This window comes from Camelus dromedarius, chromosome 32 (genome assembly GCF_036321535.1).
Source record: "Camelus dromedarius isolate mCamDro1 chromosome 32, mCamDro1.pat, whole genome shotgun sequence".
In the NCBI taxonomy this organism is placed as follows: domain Eukaryota; kingdom Metazoa; phylum Chordata; class Mammalia; order Artiodactyla; family Camelidae; genus Camelus; species Camelus dromedarius.
The window spans coordinates 21,459,868-21,481,137 of record NC_087467.1 but is presented as its reverse complement, the minus strand read 5'-3'; the positions used below and the strand labels follow the sequence as shown (position 1 = coordinate 21,481,137).

Genomic DNA, 21,270 nt, shown 5'->3' with positions numbered 1-21,270 from the left:
TACTCAGCCATAAAAAAGAATAAAACAATGCCATCTGCAGCAACATGAATGGACCTGGAGGTTGTCATACTAAGTAAGCCAGAAAGAGAAATACCTTATGATATCACTTACATATGAAATCTTTAAAAAAAAAAAAAAAGACAAACTTATTTGCAAAACAGAAACAGACTCAGATATAGAGAACAAACTTGCGGTTACCTGCGGGGGAACAGGGTGGGAGGGGATAAATTGGGAGTTTGGATAAACAAGAAGTTTATACTGTATAGTGCAGGGAACTATATGCAGTATCTTGTAACTTACAGTGAAAAAGAATATGAAAACAACTGTCTGTATGTCCATGTGAGATTGAAGCATTTTGCTGTACACCAGAAATGAAAAAAACAAACAAACAAACAACAGGGTTCACCAGACATTCTTTTTGGAAATTGAAAATTTGGTTCCTCTGGAAAGAAGTACATTTTGGCATTAGCAGATATCAGATTAAATAAAATTAAGCCTTAATGTTTCCATGAACATTGGGGTCAGAGTCATCAACCAGATGTCCCTTATCCCAGTATTCTGTCTTAAGTCATCGTGGAGTGAGCTCCAAGTTGCTTTGGGGTGAAGGTGGCCAAAGGGAGCAAGTGCTAAGGGGGGTGAATGCTGTGGCCCGTTACGTCCTCGCCAGGAGGAGCGCGTGGCCAGCAAGCAGCCGGCCTGGCTCCCGGTGGACAACAGCAAGAACGATGTCCCAGGGCACATTTCTGAAGACCTAGAATGAGCCACAGTTGGGCACGATCCTTCCAAATGGCTGTTACACATACAAACCAACCCAGGAATGGTAGCTAATACTAACAGTTCCCCATGGGCCGGGCTGTGACAGTCATTCACCTGCAGGGGCCGCATCTCACATCAGCCTTGAGTGAGCGCTGTCACATGCCTGTGTCACGTGCGGAGCCCCGGTGCTCAGCGACTGTGCACCTGCTGTGGCCCGGCCGAAAGGAAGCATGGAGCCTGACTGCCCTCTGGGTCTGCGCCACCCCAGGCGACAGCCAGAGCCAGGATATTTGAATCTGGCATCAGACCCTGTTCAGGCTTTTTTTTTTTTTTTTTTTTTAAAGATGGCTTCTCTGTCTAATCTTTGTGATGCAAATTCCATCCCCCACATTAAGGGAAATAATGAGTCATGCTGAAAGAATGCCTAGAAGTTACTCCTCTCACCACATCTCCAGTGGTTGCCCTTGCTGAGCTGTTTCCAGTAAAAAAGACCCAAATCAAGAATGGAATCAAAATGGAATATCTGGTCCATTTAGAGATCATCAGGTGAAAGTCTTCTTGGAGACAGCCCTCTGCACCTTCTGTGAAGGAGACCGACTCTGCAACTTTTTAGCTTATATATCTGGTAAGCATTGTCAGTTTTCAATTAAAAAAGACCAACTTTTCAATCTCTTTAAATCAGTCGATTGGTTTTCTTGCAAACAATCAGGATAAAATGGTTCCACCAATCCCTTCTCCTCATTCTAAAGGCATTTCAGCCCCGCCAAACTCCTGTCTCTTGGGTAAGGCTTAAATTACCAGAATTGGCATCAGGAGCTTGACGGTGCTATGAAGTGTTAAACTCAAGGCTGGGCTTCCAACAGGACTACCATCCAAGTACAAGACAAACATTAAGAGAAGGCGAAAAGGAAGTTTAGAAAGATAACACACCCATTTGTGATGCAATGTCAGCTATTTTACAAAATCACTTTTGCCGAAGAGTTCCAAGCCGTGCGCACCATCATTCTGTGAAAGGGCTAAACTACCATCACCTACTTTGCTTGCCTTGGAGCCATTAACTTCAGAGATGAGTTTAATCTAAAGTTGGAACAGAGGTACTGACCTGCTTCGGACTGACCTACAAAAAGCCAGTCACAAAGCAGAGGTGATGGCCTCTACGTCCTACTCACTCGGGCTAGACACACAGGCAGAGAGGCCCAGAATGCTCTGGTGGCTGCCCCCACGACCCCCACCACACCACAGCCGTACAGAGTTCTTCTTGATACATATAAAGAGGGGGCCTCATGCAGGTTCGCTAAAAGTAACTCCTCCAGCAGCAGGCGCCCCAGGACGCGTCCTTCACTGAGATTAGCCAGAACAGATACAGTTGCACTTCAAGCAACATCTGAATAAATCAGCCATTTATCATTCTTGCCTTCATGGTTACATTCAGATTAATTTTAAGATTCCTTTCTAAAGCCATCATCCCCACACAGATAAAAGAGAATGAGTCACTGAAGGCTGGCTGTGAAAATATAACCTATGATGGAAGGTGACAGAGGGGACAGACTCACTTGTGTACACGACTCAGCTGGCTGAGAAGCCACCAGGGCACCCGGACCACATGGGCTCTGCCTGCGGGTCACCCTAATTTTCACTGAGAGCCTCCCAGGAATGCACGTGGGGGTGTGAAAGGCCTAATGTTTGTATGTTTAAGAAGGTACAGACCCAGAGTCATCAGGCAAAGGTGTCGGAGAGACCAGGGAGCGCTGACGATGCTCACGGGGCCCGGGGGCAAGTGGGCACCTGAGCAAGCGTATCAGCCGATTCCGATCTCCTTCCGCACTCTCAAAGGTGTGTGTCAAACTGCCGGCCAGTCAGCTCCAGGAGGTGGGACTGGGGCCGACAGGGGCCTTTCTCAGGTACCGTTAAGTACCTGTGACTTTCCACCTCCTGCACGTGTTGTTTTCACAGAAACTGAGACAAAACCACGCAGCAGAAGCCAGTGCTCCCTCGGCCTCAGCGCTGGCCTGGCTCCTTCCCTCTGACGCTGTGGGGCGCCCCGGCGCGGGGGAAGGTTTCCGAGTCTGAGGAGTAAACCGTGGTTCCAGACGCGGAAGTAAAAACTACCTCGGCTCCAGAGAAGAGCTTCCTTGTTTGAAAAATTAAGTCAGGGCAGGTCACGGTTCTGACACTCAGAAGTGCTCTCTCCAGAAGTTTCTGCATCCTGGGCCGAGTAGGAGGTGGCGGCCAGCGCGCAGGCTTCTGGGCTCCTGGTGGATCCAAGTCCCAGGCGTCCAAGAGCCAGAGGCGCTCCGGCCCCGGGGAGGCTGGCTCTGACGCTACACTGCACATGGGGCCTGGCTCAGGGACGGAGGGGCCGGGGGCAGTCACTCGGCCTTACGGCTGGATGTTGGGTGAGACTCCCCAGTGACAGGGGCAGCTGCAGCCTTACAGACGAACATCAGGCTTCATCAGGCCTCGCTCTGAGTTTCAGGTTAGGGTCTTCACCTTCACCCCTGGATGCTTTGATAGAGTATTATGTCGCATCCCTGAATGAAAACGTTACTTCTCTCTTAATAAATCAATCCAGTTCTGGGGAGACGGGCTCTTGGGACCGGGGGGTGTACTTCCAGCGCCGTCAGCCATCCCGCGTGAAAGAGCCCGAGCTCAGGCGTTGCGAGGGAGTGCAGAATGCTCACACAGCCGTGGCGGGCGGGGCTCCAGGCCTTACCGCGGCGGCCGGCGTCCTGGAGCTTGCCACCGGCCTGGGCTCTTCCAGACGGCAGCAAACTGAAGGCTCACTGTTCCTGGGGCAGTCAGGTCCCTGCTGCCCCATCAGTCAGCCGGGAACGTTTGCAGAGACAAACATCTTCCAACCTGACAGTTTCTTATGAACTACTTCCAAGATTGACTCGATACGTGTAATTTTTTTTCCTTTTACCTGTTTTGACATGATAAATATTGCCATCCACTGTGTTCTGCTGGGAGAGGTTTCAGCACAACACAAAGCAGAGAGCAAGGCCTCGGAAATTCTGTTACTTGCAGATTTATCCTTGGGAAAGAAGGCATGCCATGTTTCCCACTCTGCTTATCACCTGGGAGGTTCTCCGAGTTTCTGAGAAGCGTGCGGCTCTGCAGGGCAGCTCCCTGAGACACGTGCTCCGCTCCTGCACCCAGGGGCCTGGCTGGCGCCCACGTGGCTACAGGGCAGGCAGCCTCCTCCCGGAGCATGCGCTCCCCCCTCCCAGGGACCCAGCTGTCATTTACAGTACAGCTCCTTCATCTCTGTCCTCGGCCAGCGACCATGGGCAGACGGGTTCACGCACAGGAGACAGGATGCTGCCCGTGTGGACTCGACCCTGTCCGCCCATCCACCTGCCTCTACGTGTACCAGACGAGGTGGAAACTCGCAGGTCTGTCTCTGCTTTCAAGGGGAAGGGCTGAGAACGCAGCAATGGAAGGAGGAGGCAGCAGAGAGACAACAAACACACAGGATGTGGGGTTCCAGCTGAGTGAGTTCACGTGGTTTCCCACCCCAAGGGTGCAATTTCCCATGACTGTTGTCTGGGAACCCAGATGTGTTACTTCCTCACTCCCCTTTCCAAGGCATTTGGATGCGCGCGTGGGAAGCACCCAACACGCGGTCTCAGAGGCAGCAGATCTGTGGCTGAGCGACAACCCAGGAAAACTGAGTTAATCACAGACACGTCTTGGGACTGATGATACCTCTTTGGAAAATAATAAAACTGGTCGATTTTTTGCAAAGTAGCATTTTACTTCTAACTAGATATTTGCTGGAGAGGCATCCCATGAGCTAAAATCTCCTCGTGGACATTGGCATAGTGACAAACTTTCTATTATGTGTAATTAAAAGTTCCTTTGAAAGTACAGCCTCTTTCTTGAGTCTTATTCGGGGAAAATGAAGGGTAGACAGGTATGCGTAGAAAACAGGTCTTTGTGACAATCTGAGTTTACATGGAGAGAAAGGAGGGGGTAAACACACGCTTCTCCCAGGCCTTTCCACGGACACTCCCACTTCCCTCGTTTGGATCTGCGCCCAGGTTCCTCTGACAGCCTTCTCCCCGGGGACACTCGGAGGCTCAGGGCCGAGGGAGGGGCCGCAGCTGTGGAGTCCAGGGGGGGGATAAGGAGCGCCCAAGATGTTTGTGGCCAAGCGGCTGCAGCTGCTTCGGGGTCCACCCCGCCCCGCGCCTCAGCCCAGGCCCGGGCTCTGCCCGCAGGACCCTCAACAACACGGTGGGCAGGAGGGACCCAGGCCCAGAAGCTCAGGAGCAAGAAAGCTTCAGCCTCGCAGGGTCTCAACACTCCAGACCCACCACAGCCGCAGTTTTGTGCAAAGTGCAAAAAATCTGAGTGCCATCAATGTTGTCTCTTGGTTTACTCCACAGGGCTTACGCTTGGCAATGCTGGCAATCACTTACGGTTACACACTGAAACCCCACCTCTTCACACGCGCTTCAGCTTTTTTCCAGTGTCATCAGATACTTTTCATTTGAGATACTGTTTCATGTGGCTTAAAAAGAACCAGAAACACATTGCACGTATTTGGGGATTAAAACACTCTCTCTCCTCCTCGTGCGCTGTGCTGCCAGTTCAGGGACACGGCAGGTGCCCTGCAGCCAACAGCCACACACAAGCCCTCAGTGCTTTCTCTGGCCCAGGTGAGAGCGCTACACGTGGGGTCTCCCCTCCTTGGAAGGAAGGTCACCCTTTACAAGGCACAGACCACTCTAGCCAATCCTGTTTTTCCCTCCTCCTGAGGTACACGTGCTGGCCTGGAGGGGACACAGTCGAGGTGACCATACCATGTCCTTATTTATGTGTAAGCCAAACGAACCAGAGCTCTCCTCGCCAGACCACCAGCCCATGAACTCATGGCAGCCCCCATCCGAGGAGTGGGTCAGACGAGGGGCTGGGAGCTAGGCACCCACCTGCCTGTGGAGCTGTCCCCCGTCCGTGGGCAGCAGCCATGCTCCGTGGTCCCCGGCCTGCACAGGGGGGTGTGCAGGGCGCTCTCCCGGCAGAAAGCCACAGCCTGGGCCCCTGTCATCTCGGGCCGGCCCGTCTGCCTGTGGGTCCCCCTGGACTCCCAGCTCCCCGAGCCTGGGGAAGGCCTCCGGAAATTCGCCCTGAAACAGCAGGAGATGATGGTCATGGCTCCACCCAAGCCTTTTCGCTGTGCAGCCTGATTCAGTGTCTTGAGAATAAGCACCCACCCTCCAGGCTGTCACGTCTTCCCTTCTCGGCCCTTTGCCCTGAGCAGTTTGTTTTGGCCACTCCCCTCCCTGGCCACTTCATGTAAATCACAGGGAGTGGGTACCCAGTTGATCAGAAAAGGTTAGAAATTTTACTATTTATATCTTATTTGGACAATGACAATTTTTACTTGTCTGTAAATTACCGATCAGAGTTACGGTTTTATAAATTAGAGGAGGAGGAACTACAAAGTACTGATCAGCAGGAAACCTTACAGCTATTTCTAGTTTTACTTAATGATGGGGTTTTCTAAAAGGTCATGGATATTTGCAAATGGGTCGAGTTGACTGAGGACTCTCTTCACCCTGAGGAAAGAGTCATTGTATCTCCCCAAACGTGGGATGACTCAGAATTCCATACACTGCTCATGAGAGTGGGAAGCAGACCAAAGGTCTCCGGGCGTAAGAGGAGCCCACAGTCACAGTGACTTGCAGCAGCCGACAAGGCAGCTGCGGGGGGGGGGGGGGGGGGGGACGTTCAGAGTCCACGGAAAACCCGCGGTCCCAGCCCTGCACTCACGGCCCGTGAGGCCAGCAAGGAGCCTGCCGGGCGGGAGGCCCCTCTGCCCTGATACAAACCCATCGGAAAGCAGATCGCTTAGCTCTGCTTCTGTCCTAAGTCTGGGAAACTGCAGCACAAGAAGAAGAGTATATACAAACTTCAAAGTGAAGAAAGTGCCCCTCTGGGGCTCAGAGGACACACTCATATACGACTGCCTTGGCAGAGCAGGCTCTAGCAATTACGAACAAAAACTAAAATGGAAAGAATAGAGAACGATTTAGAACTACGTTTAACAAACCAGCAAATTGGTGGGGGGAGGGGCGGGCGGCATAGCTCAGTGGTGGAGCACGTGCCTAGCATGCGCGAGGTCCTGGGTTCAATCCCCAGTGCCTCCATTAAAAAAAATGAATAACCGAATTATCTCCCACTGATAAAGATAGGAAAAAACAAAAGTTTAAAAAAAATTGGAAAAACTTAAAAAAATTTTAAGGCGGGTAGGGTATAGCTCATGGGGCAGGGCACATTCTTATTAGCAGGCACGAGGTCCTGGGTTCAATCCCCAGTACCTTCTCTAAAAATAAATAAATACCTAATTACCCCCAAGCCACTTTTTTTTTAAATTATAAATTAAAGTACAACCAGCAAAGTGGAATGAGACAGCTAAGGACCTCAGGGTGACAAGTGTAACAAATTCATCCGTCAGCAACAAAAGAGATGGCAGCAGAACTCGGCTGCAGGAGGGGGTCACGGACCAGCGCGCTCCTAAATGAGCTCCGAGGGCAGCACCGGACAGCCCGCGGCATCGCCCTGCCTGGTGGGCCGTGACCAGGTCGTCTGAAGTAAGTGAACACGACGTTGTGTGCAGGGGGAGGGGGCAGCATGGTCTGGGGGTCCAGATAAAACAACCTCTGGCACTATGTACCTCGGCAAACTCCTCTCCTTCCTCCTCCAGCTGCTTCCCCTGCCGCCAGCGTTTCAGGAGCCACCTGAGTTTGACGTAGAAGAGGAAGACGTTCTGCCTCCAGGACCGCAGCTCCTGCTGCAGCAGGTGGCCCTCGTCGCTCCAGCTCCGCTCCTGCAGAGAGTCCTGCACCTCCAGCTCCCGCCACCTCCAGGCACAGAGGTGCTCCTCCTCCCTCTGCAGGGAGGGGACGCCAGGGTGAGACGGGCCGCCGTCCTGACCCGCCACCCGGACCAAAGCCAGACTCTGCACACCGCCAGCCAGCCCGCGCCACCCTGCCCGTGGGACATGAAACTCAAAAGCCCCCCGAGTTTGGTCCACTCCTTGAGGGGGCTTCTATTTATAAAACCACAGGTGTCTTCTGATTCAGAAGTGCCTGCTATTTCAAGGCAAGGGGTCAGAATCACTTCTCCCTGTGGTCTCCCGTGGTGGTTTTAGACATTACTGAACTCCTGCAGGAAGCTGTCTCTTGGCTGCAGGGCTCACAGCCAACTCAGATGTAGGTGCCGCTGGCCCTCTGCACCAGGGCTGGGACACACGGCACGTTGCACCTGCCATGGCAGTGTCAGCGGGAATCCTTCCCCTCGACTTCCTGCCCTGGGTCACCACACCCTAACGGAAGGAGGACCAGCGGGTGCTCCGCTGCGCGCAGGAAGGCTGATCACCTCTGTCCACGCCTGAGACCTCACCTTCCTATCAGATATGGGAGACTCTCAGGGAAGTACAAGCGGTGCTTGAAAAATGTTTTCCATCACTCTGTCAAGTTCCTGTTTTTTCCCAACACGGGTACAGGTACTGTTCCAAGCAATAAACAACTAGTATGTGCCGATAACGGCTAAGTGAAGGGTGTGAACGCATCCCTACCTTACAGATAAGGCACAGAGGTGAATCTCTAGTAGCTAACGTGGCCCGTGGGGTGAGGGTTTTCTGCTCCACAGAGCAGAGAGAGTAGGAACACCAGGCTTACTGTTACCAGCTGTCCTCTCCTGACTGGACCAAAACCAGTGGGTGGCTTGGGTTTGGTTTCCCTAAAGCACAAGACTGGTGCTCACAAACCACGGGACTGCCTGAGGTCGACGCCACCACCACCGACATGCTAAGGCCCGTGCCAGGCTAAGCCAGGCAGCCCTGGGAGGCCCCGGGGGCAGCTTGGTCACTGGCTCGGCCACTGTCAGGACACCAGAGCTCATCTGCACTTCAGGCTGGAAGGACATCAGACAGTCAGACGGTGGCGATTTGCTTCACATCTTAGCAGCCCTGAGTCCCACCCCTGCTTCTGTCCCCTGTGCAGACACGACAAGACGGATGGGGCGGGGAAGGGGGCTGCCCAGCTACCGCAAATCCAGGCTTTGCAGTTTACTTGTGCGTTACTTCAGGCCACTGGCTGAGTGTGGTGAAGTGCCTGATGCTGTGCAGTGCCCAGTGTGGGGCAGGCGCCCCGCAGATGCTAGAGGATCCACCGCTGGAGGTCCAGCCCTGGCGGGGGGCGGTACTCTTGGGTCTGTCATCTGCAACCTCCCGGAAACGTCCCCAGTCCCTGCCCCCCTGGGGCGCCCTCTGCCCCTCAAGCTGTTCTGCACACGAGTGCCTCCAGGTCGCCCAGCTGCTCCACTGCCAGCTTCAGCTGTGATTCCCATCCTACTCTGCATTTAAAATGTGAAAATCCTCCGTGTTTTAACACGTCTGGTACTGGCCCCAAGCTCCTTACTCTTAGATGTTACAACAGCACCCTAATCGTGCTACTCTGTTGAGAAAAGCCAAACTTTTCTACATGTGAGGCTAAACTAGTTTGCTTTTAATCTTAATACATAATTATATTAGCTATTTTTAAACAAATCTATGAGCCTCGTACCTTAGCATCGTTTGATTACAGATGTTTCCCCGTTTGAACTTCACCTCTGAAAGGTCACAGAGAAGGACCCTGAAGTCCTGCGAGGCAACTCCTTTACCTACAGCAGCTCCCGTGTCTTCTGTGGAGGCTGGTCCACAACAGAAACTTCTAGACCTTCCTCAGCTATTAGAAGTTGCACTTTCTTCTCCACTTTTGCTAACAGAACAGTAAAGCTTCCACGGACAACGAATTGTTCCACATCGGGAGGCCGCCACTCTTGTGTCACAAAAAACCAAAATACAAACAGGCTGCGGCAGAAATCTCCACCCAGAGGCATCCACCGCCACACAGTCACACGTGTCTGGAGGAAGTTTGCACACAGCACGTAGATTTCTTCGGGAAAAGAAATATGTCCCTTCGTCACCAAGTCCCCAGAGGTTAGCTCTAAAACCGTCCTCTGCCCTTCAGCTACGAGCCTGATGACACGTCACACGTGCGCACTTTGTCCCCTCTACGAGGGCAGCTCTCTTCAGCTGGCATCACGACCACCTTCCCGGTGTCACTGCTGTGACAGCCACGGCCCAGGCTTTCCCCCCGAGGCTGTCCCACACCAATGCACACGGCTGACTTCCGGACATCTTCAGAGAAGGTGGCTTATAAATTACTCCATGCTTACGAGGAGACCGGCACGGTCTCAGCACACGAAGCCAAACCGAAGCCCCGAAAGGCAACGCTTTTCACTGTACCCCCTTCCTAGACCCCAGCTTAGTAGGACTCTCGTCAGCCTCCATCACCGTGACCTCCTGTTCTGGTGAGCTCCGGCCTCTTTCAGAAGCGGCTCACCAGGTCGACACCTGTGCTCGACGCACACTTGGCGGGAAGCCCCGGGCCGCTTGGCCGCGGCGGGCAGGGCGCAGCCGAGGCACAGCGGCCTGCGGGGAAGAGCGCGGGAGGGGAGCTTCGGAGAAGGGCCCCGGGGGACTCCTGACCCGGAAACCCAATCCTCGGGCGCGGGCTTGGTTCCGGGTGTGTCTGAAACCCAGCCGGTGCCTGTACTTGGCTACCCCTCATTCAGAACTATTTTTAGGCGCCCACACGTTCCAAACCACATATTCGTACACTGCTCTCCTGACAAGTGGGAATCTCTCAGCAGCTTCGCCGGGAGCCCCAGGGAGCGGTCAGGGAAGAATCTGGTGGGAATCTTGCCGACGTCTGCGGAGGCAAATAAGCAACAGGAACACTGGTCCTTCTGGAGGCCAGCTGCGTCCTTTTCCTCCGAGTGGTGGATTCTGTGGCTGCATTAGTGGGCTGGTGGGTTCTGACCTGAGCTCCCTGGTTGTGGCCGTTCTGAGAGTGCTCGGCGTGGCCATTCCACGTGGCAGGTCTCCCACACACAGATCTGTTATCTGCTGACAGGTTAAGAAGGGGCTTTCCTTTTCCACCTTGTTACCACTGCCCGCTGCTGGTGCTGGCAGTACCTAAACCTGGCCAAAGCACCCAGTGCGTCCCAAGTAAGCATTTAACTTCTTTCCTCTTTTCCCCCAAACGTGAACATCTATCAGGCAAAATCATAGAAGGCACTTCACAAATGGAACTTGGAAACTTAGAGCTGAGAAATTTTCCAAACTTAACAGCTGAAACTCAGAAGGCTGCCGCCGCTTTCAAGTTGCTGACCCTGGTGGTCTGCCACCAGCCCCAGGGACCTCCGGGCCAGGAGCTGGAGGATGTTCACATGTGTGCAGGCACAGCTGGCTCATGCAGACGAGTGGCAGTCATTTCCAGGACAACGGAAGAGGGAGTGAAGAAAGCAGCTGGGAGGATGCCCGGCCTCAGTATCAGCCTCCTTCTAGATGAAGACCTCTGTGTTTGCCACCCCACCCCCGGCACATGACACGCTGTGGCCGCATGGTGCTCCGTGGCCACGTGGCACGAGCCCTCAGCCCGCAGCGGGAGCGGCCCCTCTGGCCAGACACCCTGCCGCCTGGTGAGGCCTGCGCACCGGCTCCACCACGGCCTTTGTGGGCATTGAATTGGGGGGGGTTTCATTAAAAGGTTTAGAGTTCTGCTCCCTAGAACTGTCCGCTATACCATCCTGTAACCCAGCGTAGTATGTAAAGAGCAGACTGAACTGTATGTCAGGGTGACATGCGCCCCAGGGACGGACACAGCTGCTCCCTCGAGACCCAGCCCCGACGGGACCCACACACAGCTCCTCTAAGAGGGAAAACTGCAGAGCCACCAGAGTGGTCCGTGAGTGTGTGTTGTCTTTCAAACAGTATAGTATGTGTTTGTGTACATAACTGAGTTTTCTCTTCTGTGTGAAATGCCTTGGTGAATAGAAAAAGTCAGAACACCCCCCCCCCCCCCGATTAATTCTGTCTTCCCTTCCAGGAAGTGATGGTCCTGGACCCTGCCTTTGTCTTTGAGACTCTTCACTCCCTCGTTAAAGTGCATACAATTAAAGGAAAACAGATAGATGCTTAAGAGAATAAACACCCCATGGCAAGACGGCTGGCTGGACAGGGAGCCGCCCAGTGGTGGAGTCTGGACACGTCCCCAGGGAGGGGCGGGGACCAGGGGGGCTGACCAGGTTGTGAGACTGCTCAGGACCCCGGCCCAGCACGGCCCGCGGGGGGCCTGCTGACACTGGTTCAGACCCTCTCTTCTCTCTCACAGAATGAGGGGGCTCCTCTGAAGATCCCTTCCAAGCAGTCATGTTCGGGGACCCTAAGGTACCACATGGCACAACCAGCTGCGCTCACTCGCCTTGTTCAAAGGTTGGTTTTCCCACCACAAGGACTCAACAAAGCATCTTCCTCTCTCCAAAGCCACTGCCGGCCTCTGACGCAAAGCCCACCTGTCTGGGTGAGCGAGAACGCACCCCTGCCCGCGGGAGCCAGCAGGGCCTCGGGTGGAGGAGAGGTGCTGGTGCTCCGCAGAGTCCCCCGGACACAGTCACGTGGGACACACTGGGTGGTGGGGCACAGGGAGGGGCACGTTCTCTTCAGCAAGGTGTCAGAAGGAAGCGGGCTGCCCTGTTCGCCCCGAGCTGCGTTCCCGGGACAGGATCAGGGAGCAGCCAGAGGAAAGTGAGAGAGGGCCGCAGCGGGCAGAGAAAACTGGCCCCGTGGCCCAGCCACCAGCCGCAGGGTTTGGTGCCAGTCCTCTGCGAGCAGGACAGGACGCAGACTGGCCTGCCTGGGGCTTGCATGTGCTGTCATTTGATGTGCTCTGACTGGCCAGCTCTTGTTCATCTTCACTGCACGTTTATAGTTGTGAAGCCACACAGACTGCAGGATCTGGGACACCCACCACCTGGCAGTCTTCAGCAGCAGGATGTCACCCCCTTTCCCAGACGTCACGATGACACAGTCTCACGCTTTTCAGTCAACAGCTCATTGGCTCCAAAAATCAACCGCTTATTACCCGTGTGAGGCAACCAGGCAGTATTTTTACTCCCATTTTACAGACGAGAAAACAAAGGCCCAGAGACTTGCATGAGAAACAGCTAGAAATAGGCAGAGCTGGGCTGGAACCTGGGGCACCAGTGCCTCTGCCGGGGTGGATTCCAGCGCACGGCGTGCCGTCCCCACTAGAACGAGCAGTGGGTACAGTGGCAACCAAAGGCTGGGAAACATGTTTCCCTGAAGTTTCCACCCCGGTTTCCATCCTGGAGATGGATCACCCGGTTCACTGGAAATGCACTTAACTGTGAGCCTGCAGCTGCCCAAGCAAGTAGCCTTCACAGATGAGGGGCCTGTGTGAGACACGGGCTGGCCGGGGCTGCCTGTAGTCCAACGCAGTCAGAGCACGTGGCTGAGTCCACGGGGAAGCGGGATGCCCCGACGTGTGATGCCACCCCGCTGGTCACACGCCTGCCGTTCCGGGGCGACAACACCCTGCAGCCAGCACGCCGGACGCGTCCAGAAGACACCTCTTAAAATGTCACAAGTGCTTACACTGGGCCCTCCGTGCTTCTAACCGGGAGGTGCCTCTGCCTGGGGACCACCCATGGTGGCTCCACGCAGCCAGCATGCCAGGATTCTGCCTGTTTCCTGGGAGCTCAGCCCTTCACAGGCCAAGTCCCTTGTCACGCCTGGCTGTGGGCCAGTCACTTCCCTCTGGGCCTGGACGCCACCTCCTCGGGCAGGCCCGGCCTCTGCCCAGGTGATGCGAGGACAGGGGCCGCCTGGGATGTTCCTGAACTGCCTTGCTTTCACTTACACTTTCTGGGGGTGGTCTTCACATGACCACCCGCCCAGCCCCTACAGAACCAGGGAGGAGACCCCGGCTGGAGAGACCCGCACCCGAGTCCTCTGACTGCAGGGCAGCAGCCTCACTGGGGCGCAAGCCGCAAGCTGAACCGACAGGCCCTCCGCGCACTTCTTCTCCTGATCAAACGCCTGACTCTTTGCCAAGTGAACTTCCATTTGCTTCCAGACGTGACAACCCCCTCTCTCCATCTCCCCTGCCATCTAGGAACCGCTATGATGCCTCAGAACTGACCAGTGACATCCCCACTGGGACTGATGAATGAAGAGCCTTCATCCAGACCTTCTCTAACACAGAACATGCTGCTCTAACCCTGCGGTCACTGGCCTCACTCCTCGGGGCCACCTGTCCTGTCCTGGGTGGAATTACTTGCACGGAGAGGGAAAACTGTTTACCACAACAGAGTATCTGTGGGTGCTGGGAGCTTTGTGGACGAGAGTTGCTATGGCAACAGAGACTACAGAAGCGCCCCCAAGTCAGGAGAGCATCCTTGATTCTGCCCAATGGCTGGAGACGATCAAGGGAAAATGCTGGGTGGGCCCATGAGACACCGGGAGAACAAGCTTGGGTTTCAGCTCCGCTTTCCTTACTGTTTGACAAGGAGCCACAGAGCGCGCTCGAATCAGTCTCAGATGCTTTGCTACATCCCCAGGCGCCCGCAGGCCCCAGACAGGCGGTCTCCCTGCCCTCACCCCGTGTGGAACCCCCAGGTCAGGTGCATGCAGTGACACCCCCCTGCTTCCACACTCCCCCTGCCGCGTTCCCGAGGGGCCTGGGACTCAGGTGGGAACCATCACACACACAGCAGAGGAGGGGCGGGAGGGGGCGGCGGGGGGACCACCACTGCTGACCTCTAGGCTGAAGCAGCTCTGGGCTCCGGGCCGGCAGCTCCCGGCGTCCCCGTCGGCTCGGCGGTGCAGCTCCCGCGCGGCTCGCGGAGGCAGGGGCCCCCGCTCCTCCCCTCGCTCCTGCCCGAGCTGCCACTCCATCTGATCTCTCAGTTTGGACTGTTAGGTGCACGGGAGGGATTTGTGGGTTTTGTTGTTTTTGTTTTTTGAAAAATTTTAAACAACACAAAGGACCAGAGGGTGGGGGAGGGGTGGGGAAGGCAGAAGGCTGGGAAACTACGGGACAGAGAGCAGCATGACCAGAGACAGCAACGCAAACACAGCGGCGACAGAGAGAGAAAACAGAACCGAAGTGAGGGTGAGCGTGAGGACAGGCAGAAGGACCTGGAAAGCAGAGGGAGAGAATGCAGAAGGCTTGACGAGGCGCGTGCGACGGGGACACGGAGGCAGACTCGCCCGCAGGCAGGCCACCGGGAAGGATACGGGAACAAGGCTCCTGCCGCCTCGCTGAGGTCGGGCAGCCAGGCCACGGTCCAGGGCGCCGCGCAGGAGAGCAGTCCCGGGAGGCCGCGCCGTCGCCGCCCTTGGCTCCGGGTGCTTTCACATCCTTCTCTGGCCGCGCTCCTCCCCGTCCAGGCTGTCCGTCTCGCAGAGGGAGCGGGTGGGTGGGCTGCCTAGGCCTTCGGGGCTGGACTGTCCCTGGGGCAGTGAACGCAGGTGGGGACACCCGCGCTCCTGAGGAGTCTGCTATGCATCCCGACTGCGAAGTGCCCGTGGACTTTGTTTTAAGCTCCTCTCTGCTTCTTCATCGGGAGGGCTGGTCGTTTGGGATGCCAAAAAAAGGGAGGCCTGTGTCCATCCCTAGCGCTTCCAGCAGGATCAGCCTCGTGGCAAGAGGGAGGACCTCTAAGCCAAGAGCAGCTGTGCGGTTTAAAAATAAGAGGAATAGGGAGAGGAAACCAGGGAACAAAAGAACTAAACCAACAAATAAAACAAAACCAAGAGAAAGGAGAAACCCAACCAAGAGAAAGGATTTGGTTGACACCGGAGGCTTTAGTACAATGCAGGTTTGCAATCACAACCAAGCAGCCGTGAGCAGGAGGAGCTGGAGCGCGGCCAGGCCAGCCAGCAGGAGCAGGAGGGAGCAGGGAGGCAGAGCCGGGAGCCCCCTTACCTGCAGGTCGGGGCCCAGCTCCTTCCCTAGGTTCCCGACGGGGGAGTCCCGGGACACGGAGGTCACAGTGGACAGGAAGCTGGACGACTCCGTGAGGTGGGGCAGCGGGGACAGGCCCTCCAGACGCTCCCTCAGGCCGTCCCCGAGCCGGTCCACCTGCTCCAGGAAGGCCTGGAGCTCTTTCCTGAAAGCCTTCATCTTGGTGTTGAGGGTCCCCAGCAGCTGGGGCTCCGTCTGGGCGCCCTCTCCCCTCTCCCCGTCCCCCTGGACACCAGCCCCGGGCGAGGCGGTGGCAAGGCCCTCGGTGTCGGTGATGATGCGCTCCACGGTCCGCTCCAGCCGCTCGGCCTCGTGCCTGATGCTCGTCAGGCACTCGGAGTCCTCCCGGGCCCTGAGCAGCTCCGCCAGGCCCTCTCCGGCCTCCGACGGCTTTCCGCTGCCGAAGCCCGATGTCTTCTCAAAGGTCTCCTCTGAGTCGCTCTCACCACCGATGGGGCCCTCGCGCCTGGGCTGGGGCAGGCGGCCGTCCTCCCCATCGCTCTCCTTCCGGCCCGCGTCGCTGTCGGCGTCACTGTCGCCGCGCGGGGGGTTGGACAGCAGCACCCGGTTCTCCTGCTGCAGCCGCAGCACCTTCCCGCTCAGCTCGTGGATCTGCAGCCGGGCCGCCTGGAGCTCGTCCTGCAGGGGCGCCCCACCACCCGTGCCCCCCACCAGCCACGCCGGCTCTGGCTCTGGCTGCGGCTCGAACTTGAACTTGCTCAGCTCGTGGGTCAGCTGCCGGTTGTGGTCCTCGATCTCGGAGATGGACCGCCGCAGCAGCTCCGCCTCCTCCTCCACGAACTGCAGGTGCCGGCGCAGCTCCGCGGAGGACTCCAGGGAGTCGCCGAAGGGTGAGGTAGGGATGCTGGAGACAGGGTCCCGGCTGGCTGCCTCCCTCTCGTGCTGGCCCCGCAGGTCCTCCATCTCCGCCTTGAGACCCCGGTTCTCCACCTCCAGCTCGACGATCTTCCGGCCCAGGATGTTGGCCTCCTCCTCCACCAGCTTCAGCCGCAGCTTCAGCTCGGCCTCCCGGGTGCTGGGCGGCCCGCCCGCCTCGCCGGTGGGGAGGGGGCTGTCCACGTCCCCGTAGAGGGCCTTGTACCTCTGCAGCTCCTGCTCCAGCCCATCCTTCTCCCGCCCCAGCTTGGCCATCTTCCTGAGCATCAGGGAGCCCTCCTCTTTGGCAAACTGAAGCTGGCACTTCAGATCGGCACTGTCATCCTGCCAGGAGAGAACAGCCAGGAGGAGGGTTATTTGAAAATACCAAATGTTCCTGTTTTTGACGACTTCCCTCGCACCTCGCCCCCGACACACAAACACAAAACACCAATCTCTCCATCAGCGTGTTGAGGCACATGGAGAGGGGCCACGACAGAGCCAGGGCCTCCATGGGGGACAAGGGCCTACGTTAGGGGCTTTGCCGCAGAAACAAAGGCAACGAGGAGCCTGAACAGCGTGCACATGACACCATCGTACAGAGGATGAGTGTAGACGAGCGAACGGAATGAGACCCAGTGCCATAAGCAACGCGCACGCCCCCGCCTTACTCTGCGGGTCCGACCTGACCAGCAAGAGAGCCTGGACCCCTCGTGAGGCCAGGGGCAGGGGGACAGGCCTCCATGGCTACTCCTACCCGTTGTCACTCACCTCCACGGCGCAGACCTCCCTCTTCAGAGGGGCTGGCGTCACCACAGGTGTGACTAGCATGAGGAAGCCGGGCCATCCGGCTCTCCATGGATTTGCTGAGAACCGGAGACACGGCAACCTGGCACTCCTCCCCGCCTCTCCTCCCCCAGCCTATCACAGGGACACCATGAGGACATCACGAGGTGACAAGCACGAGGGTGCTTTAGAGGTCGAGATGCAGGGTACATCCCAAGCTCAGATGGCTGGTTAGTGTGAACTGGTTCCTGCAGACCTGAGACCTGGGTTACTCACACCCTCCTCCCCAGGCAAACGCAACTTCAGAGCCTCTAGTCAGTCCCACTCCCTTTAGCTGCTCTAACAGCAGGGAGTTAAACTCAGAAACCCAAGGCTCACTGGGATACAGTGGATTCTGGAGGGTCACTGGAGCGGGCTCTCTGCTACTAAAAGCCCACACTGCTCGGCTAAGGTCAAGAAGGCACTTTCTGGACCAACTGGACAGTGGTGCCCTGGGGCTCTGTGAGCTCTGGATTCAGGCTTGCACCATATTTTACTAGTCACATTCAGTCACTGGCGACAACAACCGATTTCTGCTGATTGGCTATTAAGTTTCAAAAGTCTGTCACGGGGACAAAGACTTTGGTGAAGGCTTCTCTTATCATGCAAATCCAGCACCCTGCTGGGTGACGGCCACATGCCAGCAGCCCAAGGGAGCGAGAGCCAGCACACCAGCCTCTGCACCCAGTCAGCCCTCTGCGGGACGGTGAACCCTTCCAGACAGACCATCACTTGCGCGCAAGCGGTCTGGCAGGGAGACACAGCTCTCAGCCTCCGAGACACAGCTCATTCTTGGCTGTTCCGTGCTGCATGCTCCCCATGGGCAGAAAGACATAGGAAGACCTCCTTGGGTGCGCCCAACTTTTCTCCTTCCACCCTGCCTAGACTCCCCCTGCCCACACCACATACCCACGGAAGGAAAGAAAAGCAGGGTGACCAGGAAGACTGAAGGAAAAATCTGAGGCCAGCTGTGAGCCAGCGCTGCATGAAGCAGCCCTGGGGCTGCCTGTGCATCCTCTGAGGGAGGCACACCCTCACCGCCACCCGCTGAGCGGGAACTGACCAGTCCTGCCCTTTCCGCACGTGGCACCAGGGCCTGAGCGCTGGGCCCTGGAAAGCTGTCTCCTTACGTCCAAAGCAGGACCTTCACTCAGCCGAAGTTGACGTGAAGGTCCAGCGGAATCGCACACAGCAGAGGGGCTGGTACGCGGTCAGGCTCCACTTTCTGCTTTGTCTGAAACCCAGTTACCACTGGGAAAAGGAGCCAGGAACTGCTTTTTTCCCCCATTTTGCACATCAGGAGAGTAATATATAAGTGTCCCTGGGAAGAAAGCATGGTCTTTATGCTCCAAGAACTTGTCACATTAAGGAGTTCAGTTCGTTGGTTTGGGATTAGTCAGACGTTAACAAGGGCTTCTGTGATGAACTGGAAATAAAGTTGAGTGTCTGCCCCACCCAGCTGAGCAGCACGGGTTACCACTGCTGCTGGGTTAACAACAGAGATTTAAAGGGCCCACACAGAGTAGGTGGGCTGTGAAAAGCACACACTGTCTAGTCCTAACACTAAGGGAGACGCATACGTATTTGTTGGTTCATTCATCGCTTCAGTAAATACTGAATCCTGCTGTCCACCAGAAGCTGGCAGGTTCAACAGCCCAGCTGCTGAGAACTTTCCAAAGCAGAACAGTTAAAAGCACCTTTTCAATTTTTGATAAATACAGACTTAAAAAAAAAATCTGTGTGTCCAGATACCCGGAGAGGGCTTTGCTGCTCACATGCAGGGCTGGAGCTTGAGTGAGTTAGACTACGCGTCAGTGCAGACAGACCGTCAGTACTCCGTAAGTGGGTCAGACGGGGCGTGACAAGCCTAGAACAGGAAGACCCCCAGCCCCTGCATTAACTGCAGAGCCAGCATTTGTCCTGTGTGCAGTCAAAATCACCTGCACGACCCAGTCTCTGCCACGAGGCAGGGAAATTCACCTTCATGCCTGAGGACAGCCACAGACACCGTGGAAGAGAATGTCACCAGCCACAAGGGAACCCCCTCCAGCCTGGGACAGCCCAGGGACAGGCAGGATCCCCTGCTGTGACCAACGTCCTGACCGTACTCCCATGGGAAACGACGTCTGGCGAGGCCCTGGCAAGGCGGAGGCCGAGGAGCAGAGTCACCTGCCCGGTCCCGGAGACTTTCATCTCCAACGCAGACCAGGGAACTGCAGGCCATCTTTCCTAAGGAAGGGCCTCCCCCAAAAGCTGAGCGGAGAAATTAGGGAACCCGGGCCTTCCCCAAGGGCTCTGCACTGGGTTGTAAGTGCTCATCTGCACCCTTTATCCAGATGGAAGATCCCAAAGAGCCCTCAGATTGCCTTGATTTCTGAAAACCTTGTACCTCATCCACCCCTACCCTCAGTTCCCCACAAGTCTGGTTATAAACCAGAACCATCCTCCTGTCTCCTTGAACTTTAACCCAGGTCAGTTAAAGAAGCAAGACTCAGTGATAAACCGTAGGAAGTGTCCGATTCATTGGTTACCTGAAGACTGAGAAAACGTCCCAACAGTCTTCCTGTTCCTTAAAGAAAGAAACCACCCGCGCGCCAAGAACTCTAACGCACGGCTGGAGCACGCATCGTGTCTCCTTGGCACCCGTGCACTGCCAGGCCTGCCACCGAGACCAACGCAGTTTCTAAAAGAAAGGCACTCTCTGAAGCCGAGGGGGTGTATGGATCTACCGAAGGGGTCAGACTCCCTCGGTAGGTCGGTGGAGGCGGCTGGAGCCAGCACACAGGGGAAATGGGAGGCAGGGGAACCGGCTCAGCCTGTTCTGGGGCGGGAGCCACGTCTTCTAAAGGATGGGGAATCACAGCCTTAGCTAAGCAGCAGGGGCAGGACCCCCATCTTAGCTCGTAACTGGAGAATTTCTCAAACTCCAAGACTCCCGGGAGGGGTCTAGGCCAATATCAAGGTCTGGTTTCAGGAGATGGTCAGGGAGCTCCGGTATGCAGCCTGAAAGCAGATCCAGTAACCTTTCCCCATGACCCTTCTGGTGCAGGCAGAGAAGGCAAGCTCAGCACCAAGGTGGGGACACACGCAGGGCCACCGCCACCGCCACCAGCTGGAAAGGCCTTGCCAAGCAACAGAAATATATCGCCGCAGGTATATATTCTTTGGCTTGCAAGTCTGCCATCTGGCCAGCACCCGAGCGCCGATGGCTCGTGTTCCTACCTTGCGCCGGGGGGCCAGCTTCCTTTGAGTTTTGGTTGCAGACCTGTAGTTCCCGAGGCGCTCCGCTCCGCCACTCTGCTGGACAGAAACTCCGGGCTCAGCGGCACCGCAGGCTGGGCACTTAACCCCTTCCCGAGCCCGGGTGTCCCACCCGCGGTCCTCAGCCTGGTTCACCCCGGTGAGCGCACCACAGGCTGCTCGCTTCGAGACGGGGCAGAGATTATTATTACCCTTCTAAAGAAAAGATCTTCCCTGTTCAGGAGCCAGGAAGCTGAAACACACTCGGAGCTCCGGAGGGCTGATGCACCCAGCAGCAGGGACGAGAGACCTAAATGTCCCCATCACTAGTGGATTCCAAAGTGAGACATGGGGAGCAAAGATGTGGGTGGCAGAGAACAGTTAACCACTGGCATTCCTCTGGCTCGTGCAGCCTGGCCCTCCTTGAAGGCTACTCTGGGGACCGGGGGCTTTGGAGGATGGAGAAATTGGAGGGAATCAGGTGTGGGTTCACGTGGTGGGGGGGTGGCAGTTTCCTGGACTGACTGCATCTCTCTAATGACTGCTTGCTCTGGGAGCTCCAGGAGCTGACACCTCCAGAATGCCTTCTTCTATCAACACCAAATACTAGCAGCAATTTAAAAAAAGGAAGTGGGGGGAGAGAGAAAGAAAGAGAAAAAGGAAGGAAGGAACAAAAGAAAAGAAAGAA

General features: G+C 56.1%; 1 protein-coding gene across 4 annotated transcripts in view; it reads right to left on the bottom strand.

Moving 5' to 3' along the window:
* Window positions 1-21,270, bottom strand: part of MTCL1 (microtubule crosslinking factor 1) — a 110,845-nt gene that overhangs the window by 22,095 nt on the left and 67,480 nt on the right. For 2 of the 4 annotated variants that reach the window (XM_064481606.1, XM_031439169.2), the window contains 5 exons: window positions 20,565-20,639; window positions 15,603-16,862; window positions 14,432-14,587; window positions 7,439-7,654; window positions 5,691-5,888 (listed from right to left, as the gene is read on the bottom strand). In XM_064481606.1, the coding sequence (XP_064337676.1) occupies window positions 5,691-5,888; window positions 7,439-7,654; window positions 14,432-14,587; window positions 15,603-16,862; window positions 20,565-20,639 (1,905 nt within the window). The remainder of the gene's footprint in view (window positions 1-5,690; window positions 5,889-7,438; window positions 7,655-14,431; window positions 14,588-15,602; window positions 16,863-20,564; window positions 20,640-21,270) is intronic. The other 2 variants (XM_031439172.2, XM_064481605.1) reach the window with 1 other exon arrangement.